Source organism: Macrobrachium nipponense, chromosome 20 (assembly GCF_015104395.2).
Source record: "Macrobrachium nipponense isolate FS-2020 chromosome 20, ASM1510439v2, whole genome shotgun sequence".
In the NCBI taxonomy this organism is placed as follows: domain Eukaryota; kingdom Metazoa; phylum Arthropoda; class Malacostraca; order Decapoda; family Palaemonidae; genus Macrobrachium; species Macrobrachium nipponense.
Window position 1 is genome coordinate 74,607,257 of NC_061089.1, and position 17,500 is coordinate 74,624,756.

General features: G+C 41.0%; 1 protein-coding gene across 1 annotated transcript in view; it reads left to right on the forward strand.

The window, feature by feature from the left end:
* The window catches only part of LOC135195196 (speckle-type POZ protein B-like), a gene marked incomplete at its 5' end in the record, with an annotated part of 49,860 nt that overhangs the window by 6,822 nt on the left and 25,538 nt on the right, over positions 1-17,500 (forward strand). The window contains 2 exons of the mRNA XM_064221493.1: positions 12,808-12,965; positions 14,815-14,936. Coding sequence (XP_064077563.1) covers positions 12,808-12,965; positions 14,815-14,936 — 280 coding nt within the window. The remainder of the gene's footprint in view (positions 1-12,807; positions 12,966-14,814; positions 14,937-17,500) is intronic.

Genomic DNA, 17,500 nt, shown 5'->3' on the forward strand with positions numbered 1-17,500 from the left:
AAGGTGCTGGTTCGTCTTTTACGTTCTTTGTTTGGTGAGAAGTTCCAGCCTGCAGCTCCTAAGTCTCCTCCCTCTCAGTTTTTTCGTCTTCGAAGTCGGGCAAGGTTTCGGGAAGTGGTGGAGATGAAGACTTCCTTGTCCACTAAGAGAGCATTCAAGAAATTGGCGAGGATTGGATTGGAACGTCGGAAGGATCAGGGCAAGTCGACTTTCGCCCTTCCTCCTTCAAGACTCAGTGGAAAGGCGGCATTTGGTATGAGACCAAAGCTGAAGTAGAAGTTAAGATCCCGTCTTCTTCCCAAGGGGACTTTGCTAGTCTGGTAGACGCCCAGAAGAGATCCTTTTATCGTCCGCTAAGATTTCATGGACACCAACGGAGATCGACCATCACATGAAAGGTCTGTTAAAGACTCTGGAAGTCTTTAACTTCCTAGACTGGTGCCTAGGAGTCCTGGATCTTCAATCTAGGAGTCCTGATTCTTTGAGTCTGGGGGAGCTGTCCAATGTGTTGTCATGCATGGACAAGGCCGTCAGGGATGGTTCGGAAGAGTTAGTGTCTCATTTCGGCACTGCTTTCCTCAAGAAGAGAGCGCTTTTCTGCAATTTTACAGCGAGGTCTGTTTCTGCATCGCAGAAAGCAGAGCTTCTCTTGCACCTCTTTCGAGCCATCTTCTTCCCCCAGGCTATGGTAAGGGACCTGGCAGTGAGCCTACAAGAGAAGGCTACCCAGGATCTCTTGGCCCAGTCTTCAAGACGTCCCGCAGTCCCTACCACGTCGTCGTCTGGACGACCTCCTAGGAAGGTTAAACCCTTTCGTAGCGCGCCTGCGCCTCCCTCGAGAGCTGCTCCTCGAGAGAGGACTTGCAAGAGGAAGAGGTTCCTTCAAACCTAAATCCTCTAAGTGAGAAGAAAGTCCTTCAGATGCCTGTCGGAGCCAGGCTAAAGTTCTTTCTTTGCGGTGCGTTGAGAGAGAGAGATACAGATGCGTGGTCCCTCAAGATAGTGGAACAGGGGTACAAGATCCCCTTTAAATTGGACACTCCTACCTCTTTCTACGACTCACTCCAGAGATCTTTTCCCCGTCGTATCAAGGGGAGAAACATCAAGGTTCTTTAGATCTTTTTAGATCAAATGATCATGAAAAGAGCGGTGGAGCAGGTCTTAGACCTGGGGTCACCAGGATACTACAACAGACTTTTCCTGGTACCAAAGCAGTGTCGGGTGGCTGGCGTCCAGTCCTTGGACGTAAGCAGCCTGAATCTTTTCGTAAGGAAAAAGAAAAAATTCAAGATGGAAAACACTCAGTCGGTTCTAGGAGCCTTAAGAACCTGGGCGACTGGATGGGTGTCCTTGGACCTACAGGACGCATACTTTCACGTGCCTTATCCACCCTTTTTCAAGAAAGTTTTCTGAGGTTTATGCTAAGGGGACAAACTTGTGGCAATTCCGAGCCCGCTTTGTTTCGGTTTAAAGCACGGCTCCGATGGTATTTACCATGCTCATGAAAAACGTAGCGAGATGGTTAATTCTGCAGGAATAAGAGTGTCCCTGTATCTCGACGATTGGCTGATCAGAGCATCGTCAGAAGAAAGGTGTCCTGAAGGACTCCTTCACTTCACTTTGGCCTTGGCGAAGTCCCTGGGACTTCTGGTCAACCTCGAAAAGTCGCATCTGACCCCACACAGTCCATCGTGTATCTGGGGATTCAGATGGATTCAGTGGCGGTTTTCGAGCGTTTCTGTCCCAGGAACGACAGCTGCAAGGCTTAGAGAGTTTCGGCCTTCTGGGGAAGGAAGCTTGCTCGGCGAGGGAATGGATGAGTCTGCTGGGAACCATTTCCTCGCTGGAAAAGTTTGTTTCCCTGGGAAGACTACACCTCAGACCTCTCCAGTTTTCTTAGCAGACGAATGGTATGAGTCCTAGAGAGGATCTGAATGCGACCCTTTTCATCACCAAATCGGTGAAGAAACCATCTAAGATGGTGGCTAGATCCTCGGAAGTTTCGAGAGGGGTTGTCCCTAAAGCTTCTGAGCCCAGACCTAGTGTTGTTTTCCGACGCCTCGGTGTCGGGATGGGGAGCAACACTGAGGGGAGGAAGTGTCAGGCACCTGGAGGGGGAACAGGTGTCCTGGCACATCAATGTAAAGGAACTAGTGGCGGTTTTTCTGGCGCTACAGTTCTTCCAACAAAAGGTTGCAGAGAAAGTAGTCCAAGTCAACTCGGACACACCACAGCCCTTGCGTACCTAAAGAAGCAGGGAGGTACACACTCCCGTCCTCTTTTTTATTTAGCGAGGGAGATTCTGCTGTGGGCAGATGCGAGACGGATAAGGATCCTGACGAGATTTATCGCAGGAGTCCAGAAACGTCAGAGCAGACCTTCTCAGCCGACAAGATCAGATCCTGCCGACGGAATGGACGTTTGCACACCAGGACGTCTGTTCGAGAGCTCTGGAGACTGTGGGGGTGGGTGTCCGTTTAGTCGACCTATTTGCGACGTCGAGAACAAAGAGGTTGCCTCTTTATTGCTCCCCTGTGCTGGATCCGGGAGCAGTCGCGATAGACGCTCTGCTCTGGGACTGGACGAACCTGGACTTGTATGCCTCCCGCCATTCAAGATCATGGGGAAGTAGTAAGGAAGTTCGCGGCATCGGAGGGGACGAGGTTGACCCTGATCGCCCCGATGTGGCCCGCGAAGGAATGGTTCACAGAGGTAATGTCATTCATCATAGACTTTCCGAGGACGTTGCCCTGGAGGAAAGATCTACTCAGACAGCCCCACTTCGCAAGATATCACCGAAACCTCTCCGCTCTGGGTCTGACTAGGTTCAGACTATCGAAAAGCTGGGCCAGAAGCGAGAGGTTTTTCTAAAGCAGCTGCAAAGGCGATCGCCAATGCTAGGAGAACGTCCTCGGAGCTGTTTACCAGTCGAAGTGGGCTTCCTTCAGGGCATGGTGTAGAAAGGAGGGAATTTCCTCTTCCACTACCTCTGTGAGCCAGATAGCCGATTTCTGCTATTTTTAAGGAAGGTACAGAAGCTGGCTGTCCCGACCATCAAGGGATATAAGAGTATGCTGTCGGAGGCAGTCTTCCGTCACAGAGACTAGACCTGTCTGATAACAGGGATCTTCACGATCTCCTGAGATCATTTGAGACATCCAAGATACCTCAGGCGAGGCCTCCTTCTTGGAACTTGGATTTAGTCCTTAGACTGTTAATGTCGAGTCCTTTCGAACCTCTACATGAAGCGTCTCTTAGGAACTTGACGAAGAAGGCTCTTTTCCTAACTGCTCTGGCGACGGCGAAGAGAGTTAGCGAAATTCAGGCCATTTGTAAGAGAGTGGGCTTCAAAGGGGACAATGCTGTCTGCTCTTTGAGTCCCACTTTCTTAGCAAAGAATGAAAACCTGTCGAACCCTTGGCCAAGGAGCTTTGAAATCAAGGGTATGACAAGCCTTGTGGGCCAAGAACCTGAGAGAGTCCTGTGCCCTGTCAGGGCTCTAAAGTTTTATGTCCACAAGACTAAGGAAGTACGAGGTCCCTCAGATAATCTCTGGTGTTCGGTTTTAAACGACCCGACCGACCCATTTTTATTATACCATTATCCAAGAACGCATTGGCGTTCTTTCTGAGGGACGTCATTAAAGAGGCTCATTCGTCTTCCACACAGATCGATTTGAGCCTCTTGCGAGTGAAAGCTCACGAGGTCAGAGCTGTCGCAACCTCGCTTGCCTTCCAAAGGAACATGTCGTATCAAGGACATCCTTGACGCCACCTTTTGGAGGAGCAATTCAGTATTCGCCTCACACTACTTGAGAGATGTGAGAACGATATACGAGGACTGTGTTCTCTTGGGCCATACGTTTCTACAGACACAGTCTTGGGGGCTGAAGGTAGCTCTCTCCCTATCCCTTATTGGTTTAGGTTAGTTTTTAGTTGTTGTGGTTTTTTGGTTGTGGTGAGGTTTTGGTGAAGACCTCCCATCTCTTAGCCTAGTGTTCAGGGGGTCTTGGATAGTTGGTCAGGTGGTGGTCAGTTGCTTCGTTGCCCTCATTTGTATGGCTCTATGCTCTTGTCACATTGAGGTCACGTCCCCGTTGACAGAGCATCCAGAGCGCACCAGCACTACAGGTCTCCACCTGGCTGGCAACTCTGATTAAGCACAAGCAGGCTGAAGTGACAGTAATCACAGAGTCTACTTTGCTAAACAGAGTGAGGAACCAAAGGTTAGGTAATATCATCTACTTAATTTAAGTTTCCTACAAATCCTATTCTGTCTCTTCCCACCATCCGAAGGTGGGATTCAGCTATATATATATCTGCCAAGTAAGTTTCATGAACAAAATGTTATTGTTATAATACAATTAAGTTTGTTCATACTTACCTGGCAGATATATATAATTAAGTGCCCACCCACCTCCCCTCAGGAGACAGTGGCACTGATAAAATATGAATAGAAAATGGGAATGGTTCCTGATATCCGCCTCCCAGCGGCGGGAATGGGTACTACCACCTGGCCGCCCACTGCGTGTGCCGCGAGTTTTGAAATTCTGTCGGACTTCGGAGAATACAGCTATATATATATCTGCCAGGTAAGTATGAACAAACTTAATTGTATTATAACAATAACATTTTTCAACTTCTCGTGGGAGGGAAATTTTTTTTAGAACTTTTCTTCCACCATGTGCATTTGCATATCTTCCTCTTTCCATTGATGTGTTTTCATAAATTGAATGACCTCAATGTTTGAACTCATAGGGGGTAAGTAGAAGTCTCCCCACAAAGACTAAAAGACAAACAGTTGTGATGAGAGGCTCTGTTGGAAAAATATGCAGCTCATTGAAATACTTAGACTGGGTGAGGTTAGATGGGAATACATTGAGTTTGGGTGAGGAAGGTGAGGAAGCAGTTGGGCAAAAAAGAAAGTGTTTTGACAGAAGCCCAAAAGACAACACTAACAAGGAAGATGAGGATTTTTAGACCATTGTTATGAATAGACTGGGAGGTTCATGTAATTGCATTAACTTGCAGGAGCCAAAGAGCCAAAAAGCATGAAAAGTGATGTTGATGGTAGGAGCTTGTTCCTTTTTGAGGAAACCTCAAGAGGGCTAGGGCAAAGACTTATTAAAAAGGAAAGTGAGAGCAACCAGCAGTCGCTGAAGAGAATCTGGTTATTATGATAAGTAAGGACCAGGACAGACAAGAACCCTGTAAATGCTATCAAACCACAAATCCTGTCAATTAAACATGTAAATGGTGGAGGGAGAGGGTCTTCCATCTGCATGACATCTGCTGTCGCCAACTTCTATAGTCACCCTCTATGAGGCTGTGCATGATAATTGGCATTCAAGATAACGAGAACACTGCGAGTCATAAAACCAGTGGAATACAGTAGACATTTTGGAAGTCTCAGGCATGAAGAGGTCAGAACAGGAAAGTAGGAAAGCAACACCACTAATGCTGGAAAAGAAGAGTTAGGAAGTAAGATTCATCCTAGCATTGGGGGCTCCTGATTTCTAAGTGTGTTTACATTGCCTGAACAGAAGAAACATGGAAGATCCTTAGACTGCCCATAGACTGGAGCATGGCAACAACACCCCAAGAAGCAGAGCCTGGCTACTAGGCACAGAATCAAGGGAACCTGGCAGTTGAAGGCATCCCAGGTATGCTTTGGTTCTCAGACAAGTTACAGAATTAACCTTCCTGGAAGAAGGAAGTGAGGACAGGATGCTAGAGACTATAAGCTGTCACAAATGTAGAATGAATCAAACAACAATGGAAGCTGGAGAAGTGGATGACAATCTGATCAGCAACTTAATAAGAGGCTGTGAAGGTGAGCGAGCATAAGAAGAATGTTTGTGAATCAAAGTCCAAGCCAAGAATCAAGAAATCAGTCATTTTCAGCTACTAGAAGTGCTTTATAAGCCCTTCTGAATTAATGTCCTAAAAATCCTTAAGCTCAACAAATTCCTCTTTTATTGTATGACTGGTGTAAATGATGAAGTTTGTTGAGTTGCTGTTCATGACATTAAAGGAAGTGAAATTGCTGATGCTGATAAGGCAGCTGAAGGTGCCGTCACCAGGACTAGACCATGTATTTTTGTTTCTGCCTGTAATTTGTTACTATCTCTTAGTGCTGTATCATCTTTAGTGAATGACAGGATTTCAGGGGTTATGATTCTCACTATCATTGAAATTATTAAACTAACAGTTAGGCCATACATACATACATTTTACAGTCTGTAATTTATTGTTATCACTTGAAGCATCATCTTTAGTAAATGGCAGGATTTAAAGGGTAATAAATCTGACTACCATTGAAATGATTAAACTAACTGTTAGATTGTGGTGTTCTTCAATCCAAAAGAGCCCCTTTGAGGTACAATTTTCCAGTTATTGAATAAGTCACTCATCTGACCTGTGGGTATTTGATGAATAACACAGTATATGCCCAGTTCGTGTATGTAAGAATGTGGATCGATTTATACCAACCTTTAATAATTGTCCAAATCAGCCAAGATGTGTAGTATCAAGTGTCAGGAGCAAGTGAAAGAAATGAGTCTTCAACATTTTCATTTTATCCAGTCATTAACTTAAACATTTTCATTTTATCCAGCCATTAAATTTTAAGGAACTGCTATAGTAATTTCATTTTATTGAGTCATTAAATTTTTAAGAGCTGCCTACATTAAATAAGACCAAATATGAAAAATAAATCCATCAGGCCAGCCTTAGGAGAGGTGAGAATGTTCATTGAATTCTCTCTCATTTTATGTAGAGCTCTCTGCTTTGTGGCACTGATGTTCCCTGTTAAGGAAAAAGTAACTAAAGAGTGGATGTTCTTTGAAAAATTGATATTAGGGATATGGGCATATTGTCAGTCAAAAACAAGAAAGATGAAAGACAAGCTGAATATGAGTATGATAATCAGTGGTATTTACAGGAATAAATTCGTTGTGTTTGTGTATCTATCCATATATACTAACCATGATTAACTTCAAATCTCACTCATGTGGACACTCAAACTTCCTGAAAAGGTTCCATGTGAAGAAACTGAAGTACCAAGATGAATGGTGCCATCATACTAATGGAACTTGAGGAATAAGGATTCAAAACAGGACAATTTGGTAATATTACTGGCCTTCCCTGCAATAAGAAAACAGTTTTGGTTGAAAATATCTTATACCTTGAAACAGTTCACTCGCATATGAAATTTTCTGTCAAGGCTACAGTTGCAAAAATCATATGTAATTGTTTTTGTTCATTCCATAAGCATGACTATAACATGCTCTTAGGTAAATAGCTCATCATGTATATAAGACACAGACCTAAACTGCCCATTGGAAAATGGCCAAACATTTTTGCTTAACCAAATATTATTACTTGTGTTTAGTCTGTGTTTAGTCAATTCACCTAATTGCTGTGCAAAACACATTACACTTAGATTTTGATTCCCATTCAAAATTTTCCCTGAGCACAGTCCTCCCATAGTTCTACTGAAAGCCAGTGAAAACACTAACCCCATTAGTGAAATTCCCAAAGCAGAAGAATGAGAAATTCTCAACAATCAACACAGAGAACACAGTAATGGCAGACATTATGTTTTTATCACTTGGAATGAAACTGCTTGAAATTTTTTCTTTCATTTGCACTACATGTATTCATCCCTTTGATTAGGCCTTAACCAACACTTCCACTATACATCGACTGATATAACATCCTCTCAACCTCCCACTGAATCTCATGAAGCCTTTTGCTTATCTAGCCCTCCCATCCTGACAGCGGCCAGGCCCATCATTTTTGTGGTTGAAATATAGTTATACGTACATGTAATGATTTTAGTATACAGTGGTCCCCCCCATATTCACGTTCTCCGGATTTGCGGACTCTCACATTCGTGGATTTCTCTCTGGACCATTTCCCCCCCATTATTTGCAGAAAATAAGTCAGCCTGAAGGCCTCCCGATACTTGCAACAACGAATCAATGGAAGAAAAGGAAGGGGACAAAGGCACAACACTAGCATGGGGTGTGACAGCAGCAGGAGACATTGATCAGGAAGAGGAGAAGAAAAACCCTCTTATGAGAGAAGAGTAAAAACCCTAAGATGATCCCTCTTACTATAAAATAACTTCTACTGCTCTTTGCTATTTTACAAACTTTACAATGGCACCTACTACAAGTGACGTGTGGATCCATCGCAGCCGAAACCAAAAAACGAGAACATGGAAAACCCGGAGTTCCGGGGCACGCACGTCGATGAGGCCGAGAAGTAGCGGAAGAAGCCATAATAACAACACACACACACACAGAAGCGAAAACAGACAGTGAACTGGGTAAAGGCCGAGAGAGGTCAACCACAACTCTTGTCCAGGCGGTTTGTAGAAAGACTGGCGCTGTGGCATGGGTGCGTGGCCCTCTACCACTCTTCACGCGATATACGCTTGCGTTGCCAGATCTCTCAAGATTCCTTGCTTTCATCTGCGATTTAACCGGATCCAGCTAGGCGCTAGAAATGATCCTATTGTTAGACTGAATGTGTGTAGCTATGAAAAATACAAATTGTCTCAAGAAAATTTGTCATTTTGCAGTATTTTATATGAGAAACATCCACAAATTCCTGTTTTTTATCAGTATCATCATAAAATGCACATTTTATGATAAAACTATTAAGAAAACCAGGTATACAATTTTTTAGAGGGTTTTTCTTGAGTTTTAACTAACAAAATAGGAGGTTTTAAGTATTTTTTTTATAGGGGTTCCAACTATTCGCGGGTTGTGTTAACTATTGGCGGGGGGGGGGGGGGGGGGGTGGGGGGGGGGCTCTGGTAACACATTCCCCCAATGAATAAGGGGGGGGACCACTGTATTGGGGTTTCATATTGCTGCTATTTTTCATAAAAGTCAAAGCTTAAATATTGCCCAACTTTGTGCTTAAAATTGATTAGATGTGGTATCATGGCTCTGCATGGATGCACTAAGGATAGAAATTTTAATACATTTACCCACTGTAGAAATTCAACTTTCAACTATGTACTTGTGGAGTAATGTCAACAAAGGGTGCAAAAGGTATACTTGCTCTGTTTGCCTCTTCCTTGCTACCATAAATACATTTTTGATTTTCTTCCTACCTCATCTCCATGTCCTGCCACCCCTCCCCATCCTCCTCCACTAACCCTCTATCTACCTTTACCCTTACCCTTAACCTTCCTTTCCTATCTCTCTGTCCTCTCTCCCTCCCTATCCCATCCTTTCCCTACTCCTGCTCAGGGTCCCCTTAATCCCCACAACTCTTACATTCATCTCTTTGTCACCTTCACTCACCACTCCTCTTTAGAGAGAACAATAGCAACAACAAGAACATCAACACCACCACAACCTCCTGAATAATCCCTCCTCTCTGCCTACAAGTCTATCAGACCCTTCAAAGTTTTTTTAGCGTTCTCTTCCAACCTGATTCTGGCTCTTCCTCTCTCCTCAGTCTTGCTGTCAGACCTTGCTAACCATTTCCCCATCCATTTTGTTGGCCTCATCCATACCTCTTGTGCAAACAGTGCACCAAGGTATCTTACTGAGGATAACAAAATCAGGTGCAACTAAGAACCCACTTCTATCTGTTATTAAACATTAGGTGCTTACTGTTAAATGAGGGAAGGATTGTATAACATCTCTATTCTAAAGGGTTGTAACAAAAATCTATTCTAAAGGATTGTAAAAACTAAAATATATACTTTGTATTATACATATACTCCATGCACAAAATAGCAAAAGCAGTTGATTTCTTTAAGAGGGTTTGAATAACCTCTTATTGTCTGGCAAAAGGAAGGGGTTATCCCATATCATAAAAGCAACTTTTCATCAAATATTATCAAGAGAAAATAATAGTATACTCTTTCCTAGTAATTCACATAAGGTAAAAACCTTGGCATTATACTCTGCAAAGGTATTAAACAATGCACCCCCTCCCCCATCACCACCACATTATAGTCCAGGTAATCTCTACCATGACCTGCTCTTGAGGCATTCCTTCAAGATCATTATTCTAAACAATATGGTACACTGGATCATAGTATAGAAGCACTACTTGGTTTTAAATTTCCTAATGCAGTTTGGAGGGGAGTGGGTGCCCTGTGTGAGGTGATGCACCAGAAACAGGGATGGTTAAACAGCTTTATCAAAATATGTTATAAGAGATAATATTTGAGATTAGGTCAGTACATTTTGGAGAAGAAAATAACAGTGGAGCCTCAGAAAACGAACTACTTATGTTCCACAATGCTGTTTAAAGGCTTGAATAGGTAGGGTTTGAAATAAAGCTTTCCCATACATAGAATAATGTAAGCAGGATTGTTCCATTCCAAACCCCCAGGTGATTGCTGATTTTTACCTGTATTTGTTTGTAATTACTAATGGTGAAAAAATAATGAAACATATAAAACCAGTAAAACCATGAAATAAACATGAACCAGTGAAGATATGAAATAATTGACCAATTTTAAGTTCACCTTACCTGATGGCCCCCAAATAAAAACCCAGTGATGCCTGATTTATTGTAAACCTGTAAACCTATCTACCTTACTGTATCTACCAGTCTATGAAAGTTATTTGAATAAAACAATTGGAATAAATACTCATATGAAATAAACAGTGACACTGGAAATGGCAGGAAAGGAAAAGGGATGGCAGAGGTTACTGTTTTGAAGAGGGACTCACTTTTCATAAATAATGTAAGCTTCCACATTTTTGTTGGCATCCCCAGCCTCTTCATGTCTTTCAATGCTTTGAATACCACTTGTCTTTAAAAGATTTGTCAAACCATCCCAGTTTCATTGTGTTTTTCAACACATCTCCAAGTGTTTGCTTTTTTGCATAGGATTGCCCAAGAAATACTGAGGCAGAGGCATAGGTGTATAAAACTTATATAGGCTTGTGTCTCTTTGCCTCTGTAAGTCACAATCATGTCTGAGCTGAACAAATTCTAAAAACTTAATTTTTCTCCTTTTTTGTTCACAGTTGGAGCAAAATATATTTGGACACTCCTTTAATTTTTCAGGTTCTACTGTATCCTTGTTTCATTTAAAAAATCAGGACTTTCCAGGTACAATTTAAAGGCTTAAAGGCTTTTCTTGCAAAATAATTCTTATATATGTACTATGTTGTGATTGACTAATATTTAAAGATAATTATTTGAAGGATAAAGAAGCCATGACCTTAATAAGAAAGTATGCCATACATATTTGTATAATTAAATTTGATGATACTCAGAATTACATGTTATGTTTTATGACCATTATCATTCATATATTCTAAATTCCCAGTTACTGTATTCTGAGATATCAAGGCCCTACTGCAATGTCTAGCTCAGGTTAAGATCAATTAATTCCATTAGGTGGATTTGAGGTAGTTGTATCAAGACACTTGACTGGTTGTAAATGGTTTGGCTATTATTTTATCTTGGGTGGAAGCAATACTCTCTCTCTCTCTCTCTCTCTCTCTCTCTCTCTCTCTCCTCTCTCTCTCTCTCTCTCTCTCTCTCTCTCTCTCTCTCTCTCTCTCTCTCTCTCTCTCTCTCTCTCTCTCTGTATTATTACTGTTTAAGATTGGAACAATCAGACCAACCATCTCACTTCTTGATCCAGCCTTAGCTTAAGTGGCTTTGCTCTTAGGCATTATGCTTATTGATACAAATCCTCCCATTGCATCTTCAACATTGTATGTATTTTGTCTTGTCTTTTTAGGAAAGATTGTCCATAGTAGGGTAAAACTTGAAAATTAGTTGAAAGACAAAAAATGACATAGTACACATCAGATACACATGGATTATTTGCTAATACATGCAAGGGAGTTGTAGAAATTTTTAAAGTAAAAAAAAAAAGGAATAGTAACTGCTAGCATTGGCTGTGCTCCCAGTGGAAGTATATACTAATAAAATTGTATGGAATCCAAAGAAATAAGATTATCTTTGTTCATTATAAAAAAATAGTATGTTAAAGCTAAAACAGAAAAAAAATTACACTACTTTCAAGGACATTACAGTATGTAGTACTTACTGAAACCAACTATTCAAGATCAAGTAACTACTATACTCCGACACAAGCTATCCAAAGGTTTTGTATTGTATGTAATATATGTAAATGTAAACATAATAACCAGATTGCTAATTATTTTGAATGGTGGTGCAAATTTCAAATGGTTAACCTACTTAATGTTCACAGGAGACCCTAGGTATATACAATTTCTATGGCTCCCATTTCCCAGTGTACAGCACTGTACATTATGTATACTGTTATATCATTAACCATTGTGTATACTACACTGTACTCTTTATGTTCTCCTCTCTCCCTTTGACAGTTTTTATAAAATAATCATGCAATAGATATTAGTAAACATACATGCAGTAGATTTCAATCTCTCTCTCTCTCTCTCTCTCTCTCTCTCTCTCTCTCTCTCTCTCTCTCTCTCTCTCTCTCTCTCTCTCTCTCTCTCTCTCTCTCAGAGGATTCTGTTGCAGTATCCCATGTGGCTAGTGGTACACAGTTCAGTCTTGGCTGTGAATACCCCTTGGGTGTGCTAGTTTAGGAATTGTTAGTGTAAAGCTGTCCATAGTGGTTTATATGTGAGAAAAGTTAACTTGCAAACATTTAAAATACCTGGAACTCTAATCTGTTTTGAGAATACTAAACATATTGGAGTAACTTTAGGTGTGTGATATTTTTATATGTTATAGTGCCTAGGTTTATGTCAAAGTGATCTAAAGAAATATGAAGTAATTTGATCTTGAAAATATGTCAAGCCAATTTCAATTGCAGTTGGACACGCACATTCGGTGCACGGTGGAGGTGGTGGTGGCAGTGGCGGAGGTGGGCACGTTTCCTCAGGTGGTGTCAGCATGTCAGTGTCACGGGTACCTTCGCCTTTACCTCCTGAAAATAATATGCCCGTTGCTGAAAACTGGTGCTATACTCAGGTAAGAGTTTTGTTCTTTTGAATTGTGTTACGTACTAGAAAATTTAATCTGAATTAGCCCTTACAGGCCAGGCTTGAATATACATTAACAATACCCCAAGACTGGGTAAACATTAAAGATCTGCCAATATTGAAAAAAAAATCCACATCCCCAGAAAGATGATGATATGCACAGGGTATAAGGAAAACAGTTCTAAAAAATTCCCTTAACTTTCTATGGGAAGTTGAAAGCGATTTTTTCTAACCTCGTGCCAAGCCTCTTTTCCATGACACTCTGAAAATAGACTAATTTCAGAAAATTATACATGTCATTTCTGATGATTTTTTATTTTGTAAGATCACAGTTATGGCTCACAATATCATAACAGATAAGAACTAAAGTTATTAATAATCCCAAGTATTTTTAGGGAAAAAAAAATACAAGAGATGGGGAGATGCAGTTCTGTTTAGTGGGTTATAAATGTTCTTTCTAGTATTTTTTTTTTTTTTTTTTTTTTTGTACTTAGCAAAATTACAGTTAGAGCTACACTCTCATAAAAGAAAAGAACTAGCACCAACATGAGTCCCTGAGTATATTTATAGGAAATTATATGATGTACAAGATGTACTGGGAAGGGGGATATATTACATTGGTACACTGTTCCATGAAATCTCAAGCTGAGTGAGGAATGAGTGTTGCCATACACAGTAGTCATTTATGGCCCATTCAAGTGATAGAAACGTTTTTGCACAAAATTTTTTCAAATGTTATGCTGCAAAATAGCAGTAATCATAAGAGCTGAACCAGATGACAGCAAGGGCATGCGGTCATGAAAAACCCCCTTGACCAAACAATAAACTATGCCTGATGTAAGGAAGGCAGTGGAGAAGGCGCATCAGGCAACCGAACCCTTAATGTAGGGATAAGGGTGGAAAAGAAGAAGATAAGAGCTGAACCAGAGTTTCCTGTGCAATTATTGAGGATAAAAAAAATAAAGCCTTCTATCCCTTAATAAATGGCCGTCATCAAATGAGTGTCTGGACAGGCTAACTCATATGAGTATTAATATTATGCGCCATACGATTTGGATGAATTTAGTGGGAAAGATGTTCATATCACTTCATTGATCCATAAATGACCAATGGCAACTGTAGTAGCTCAGCACAGGACCGAGGGTGATCAGTTTCCTTGAGACATGATGGTGGAATGTATTGCCCTTCTGGTATCCCTTGGTCTTTTATTTATTTGTTCATAGATATACCCAGGGATTGCTGTTGATTTTAGTTCTTATCTTTTGTGATAGTATGTCAGTTATACATAATTGTAATTTTGCAAAGAAACATTGAAAAAACATGTATACCTAAAAAATTACTGCATGTCCCCATCTCTGTAAATCTTGTAAATATTTTACAAGAAATATACTCAGAATTTGTTACTGATTTCAGGTCTTATCTGTTTTGATATTGTGTGAGGTGTAATTATAATTCTATAAAATGAAATAGATTATTAGAGAAAACAGGTATAACTTTGTAAAATTTGGAAGTTATTTTTAAATTGGCCAACCTTAAAGGTTGCCCGGTCTGGGGGTGTGCTAATAAATTTTGCCTGTCCCTTAAGGGCTAAGGATTAATGGTGCATATAAATTTTTTATTTTCATACTAGCCTTGGCACAGTTAGGATGCATGGCACCAGAAAGTAGTACTATGGAGATATTATGTATAATATCTGACTGGAGTATAAAGTTTTTTTTTTAAGTTTTATGATTTTTATGATTGCTTAACGTAAATGTTGCATTTTCCTCGAATTGGTAAGTTTTACTAAATTAGGTATGGTCATAAATCTAAGCCAGTGTCATATTTAACTTTTACAGGTGAAAGTTATCAAATTCAGTTATATGTGGGCCATCAACAACTTCAGCTTTTGTAGAGAGGAAATGGGTGAAGTCCTGAAGTCATCCACATTCTCTGCTGGTGCCAACGATAAATTAAAATGGTGAGAGTGTTAACTATATTTTCATTCATTTGAAAAAGGTTTAAAAACTTGGCGTTACAATAGTATTTCTGTTATCTTCAGAATTAGAGATAGTATAAAACAGTATGCTTTCTGTATACTGTACTTGAATTATGTACAGTATGCTTTCTGTATACTGTACTTGAATTATGTAACGAACCACAGTTGGTTCTTCAGGTTCAACATATAAAAAAAAAAGATCAGAACTGGATTAAACTGGCAGCAAAAGAAACAGACTTCGGAGAGAGGAGTCAGAACAAAACAAAACTGTGTCCTTAAACTAATTTATTACAATAATTTACATTGGTATTTACACATTTCAAATGAGTCAGTACATCAGGAGTTACTAATATTTGAAACATCAGATCAACCAAAAGTGAACTTAGAAAATTTTTTAAAGAGAAGCAGTAACAAAACCAAAATTAAATCTTATACTCAAAATGAGTCTGTATCAAAGTTAAACATATTCAAAATGAACCATAAGTGAAATTACATCATTATTCCAAAATAATAAACATCATATATATGAATAGCAAAACGTTATACATTACTTAAATACATGACTTCTAAACATTTCTGAATTTTATGCAAAACAAGACATCATTAAGTTAACCTAAAGATCCACTCCTCCCTAGGAGATTACAGCTTATGACACCGCTACAACAACAGACAATCCTATATAGGTCATCAGTACAGCACCCCACTGCCAATGAGGTTACCCTCCACAGTGTCGCTCCCCAGCTGACAAAAAATACACCAGTGAAGCCACACTCCAAATGAAGTTGGTCTCGGGATGACAAAAATATTTCAACATCCAGGTAGCTAATACCTGAAGCTGCTGTATACTGGCCCTCAGGTAAGCATACCTGAAGCTCTACTGCTGAGAGACCAGACTGCCTCTGACTGACTGACTCCTCACACCCCACACTCCTCCAACGACAGTTGGAGTGTGGGGTGTGAGGAGTCAGTCGGTCAGAGGCAGTCTGGTCTCTCAGCAGCAGAGCTTCAGGTATTAGCTACACTTGGATGTTGAAGTATTTTCATCATCTCAAGAACAACTTCATTTGGAGTGTGGCTTCATTGGGCAGCATTGGTGTATTTTATGTCATATTTTATGTCAGCTGGGGAGTGACACTGTGGATGGTAACCTCATTGGCAGCATGGTGCTGTACTGATGACCTGTATAGGATTGTCTGTTGATGTAGCTGTGTCGTAAGCTGTAATCTCAGGTGGAGTGGACCTTTTTAGGTTAACCTAATGATGCCTTGGCTTGCAGAAGAGAGGGAACAAAGTAAGACCTCTTTTAGTTTTCCACCTTCTCAAATCTCCAGGTGGAGATACTTGTTTTATGCTAAGAAAAAGGCTCCTTCCTTGGGTATTTGCTCCTCTTCACAAGGAGATTTTTCTGGTTTTGTAGATGCAGCCAGAAGCATTTTCATTGGTGGAGATTTTGTTTTCTGCCTCAGAGTTGGCACATCTTTTGAAAAGCATTTTCACAATCTCTGAGGTTTTCAACTTTCTTGACTGGTCCATTGGCGCTCTGGCCCACAAGATTAGGTCTTGCCCTTCCCTCTTGGAGAACCTCCTGGCAGACTGGATGGGAGTTCTCTTGCGTATCGACAAGGGGATTAGGGACTGTTCCCACGACTTTGCTGCTCTCTACGTGATGGGAACGCTCAAGAAGAGGGAACGCTGGTGTTCCTATACTTCGAAACGGGTTACTTCCTTGCAGAGGTTAGCTCTTTTATACTCCTCCTTGGATAAGAGGGATTTGTTTCTTCAAGCCACAGTTTTAGGCATTGCTTCAGATCTGGAGAAGAAAAGTACACAGGAGTTCCTTGCCCAGTCCTCCAAAAGACCTATAGATCCTCCAGCGGTGGTTTCGAGACAACCTCTTCCTTTGAGAGGCCAGCTCTTTCAGGCCAGACAAAGATCCCTCTCCAGATCTAGAGGCAGTGGGAGGTTCACTTCCAAGTCCATTAAGAAATCGTCTTTGAAGGGTTCTTCTCGCAAGTGAGGATACCGTTCTCCACACACGTGTAGGGGCCAGACTTCTCATGTTTTGGGGAGTTTGGCAAAGGAAAGGGGCAGAACCTTGGTTTGTCAAGGTTCTGAAAGAGGGTTATGTTATCCCTTCCTCAGGAAGCCTCCCTTAGTCAGCACGCCAGTTGTCTTAACGGCTTATTCAATCAGAGAGGTTTTCAGCTCTGGAGGCAAAGTAACACCTCTTGTAGAAAAGGGAGCAGTAGAACTCGTTCAAGATCGTCACTCTCCAGGGTCCTACAATCGTCTCTTTGTAGTCCCCAAGTCATTCAGAGCCCTGAATACCTTCGTTGTAAAGACTAAGTTCAAGATGGAAACAAACCAAACAGTCCTGGTGTCCATTCTCCTGGGAGATTGGATGATGTCCATAGATCTTCAGAATGTATACTTCCATGTTTCCTTACACCCCAAGTCAAGGAAGTACATATCTCAGGTTTGTGTTCGAAGGGAAGGTTTTTCAATTTTACGCCCTTTGCTTCGGACTGACGATTGCGCCTCAAGTG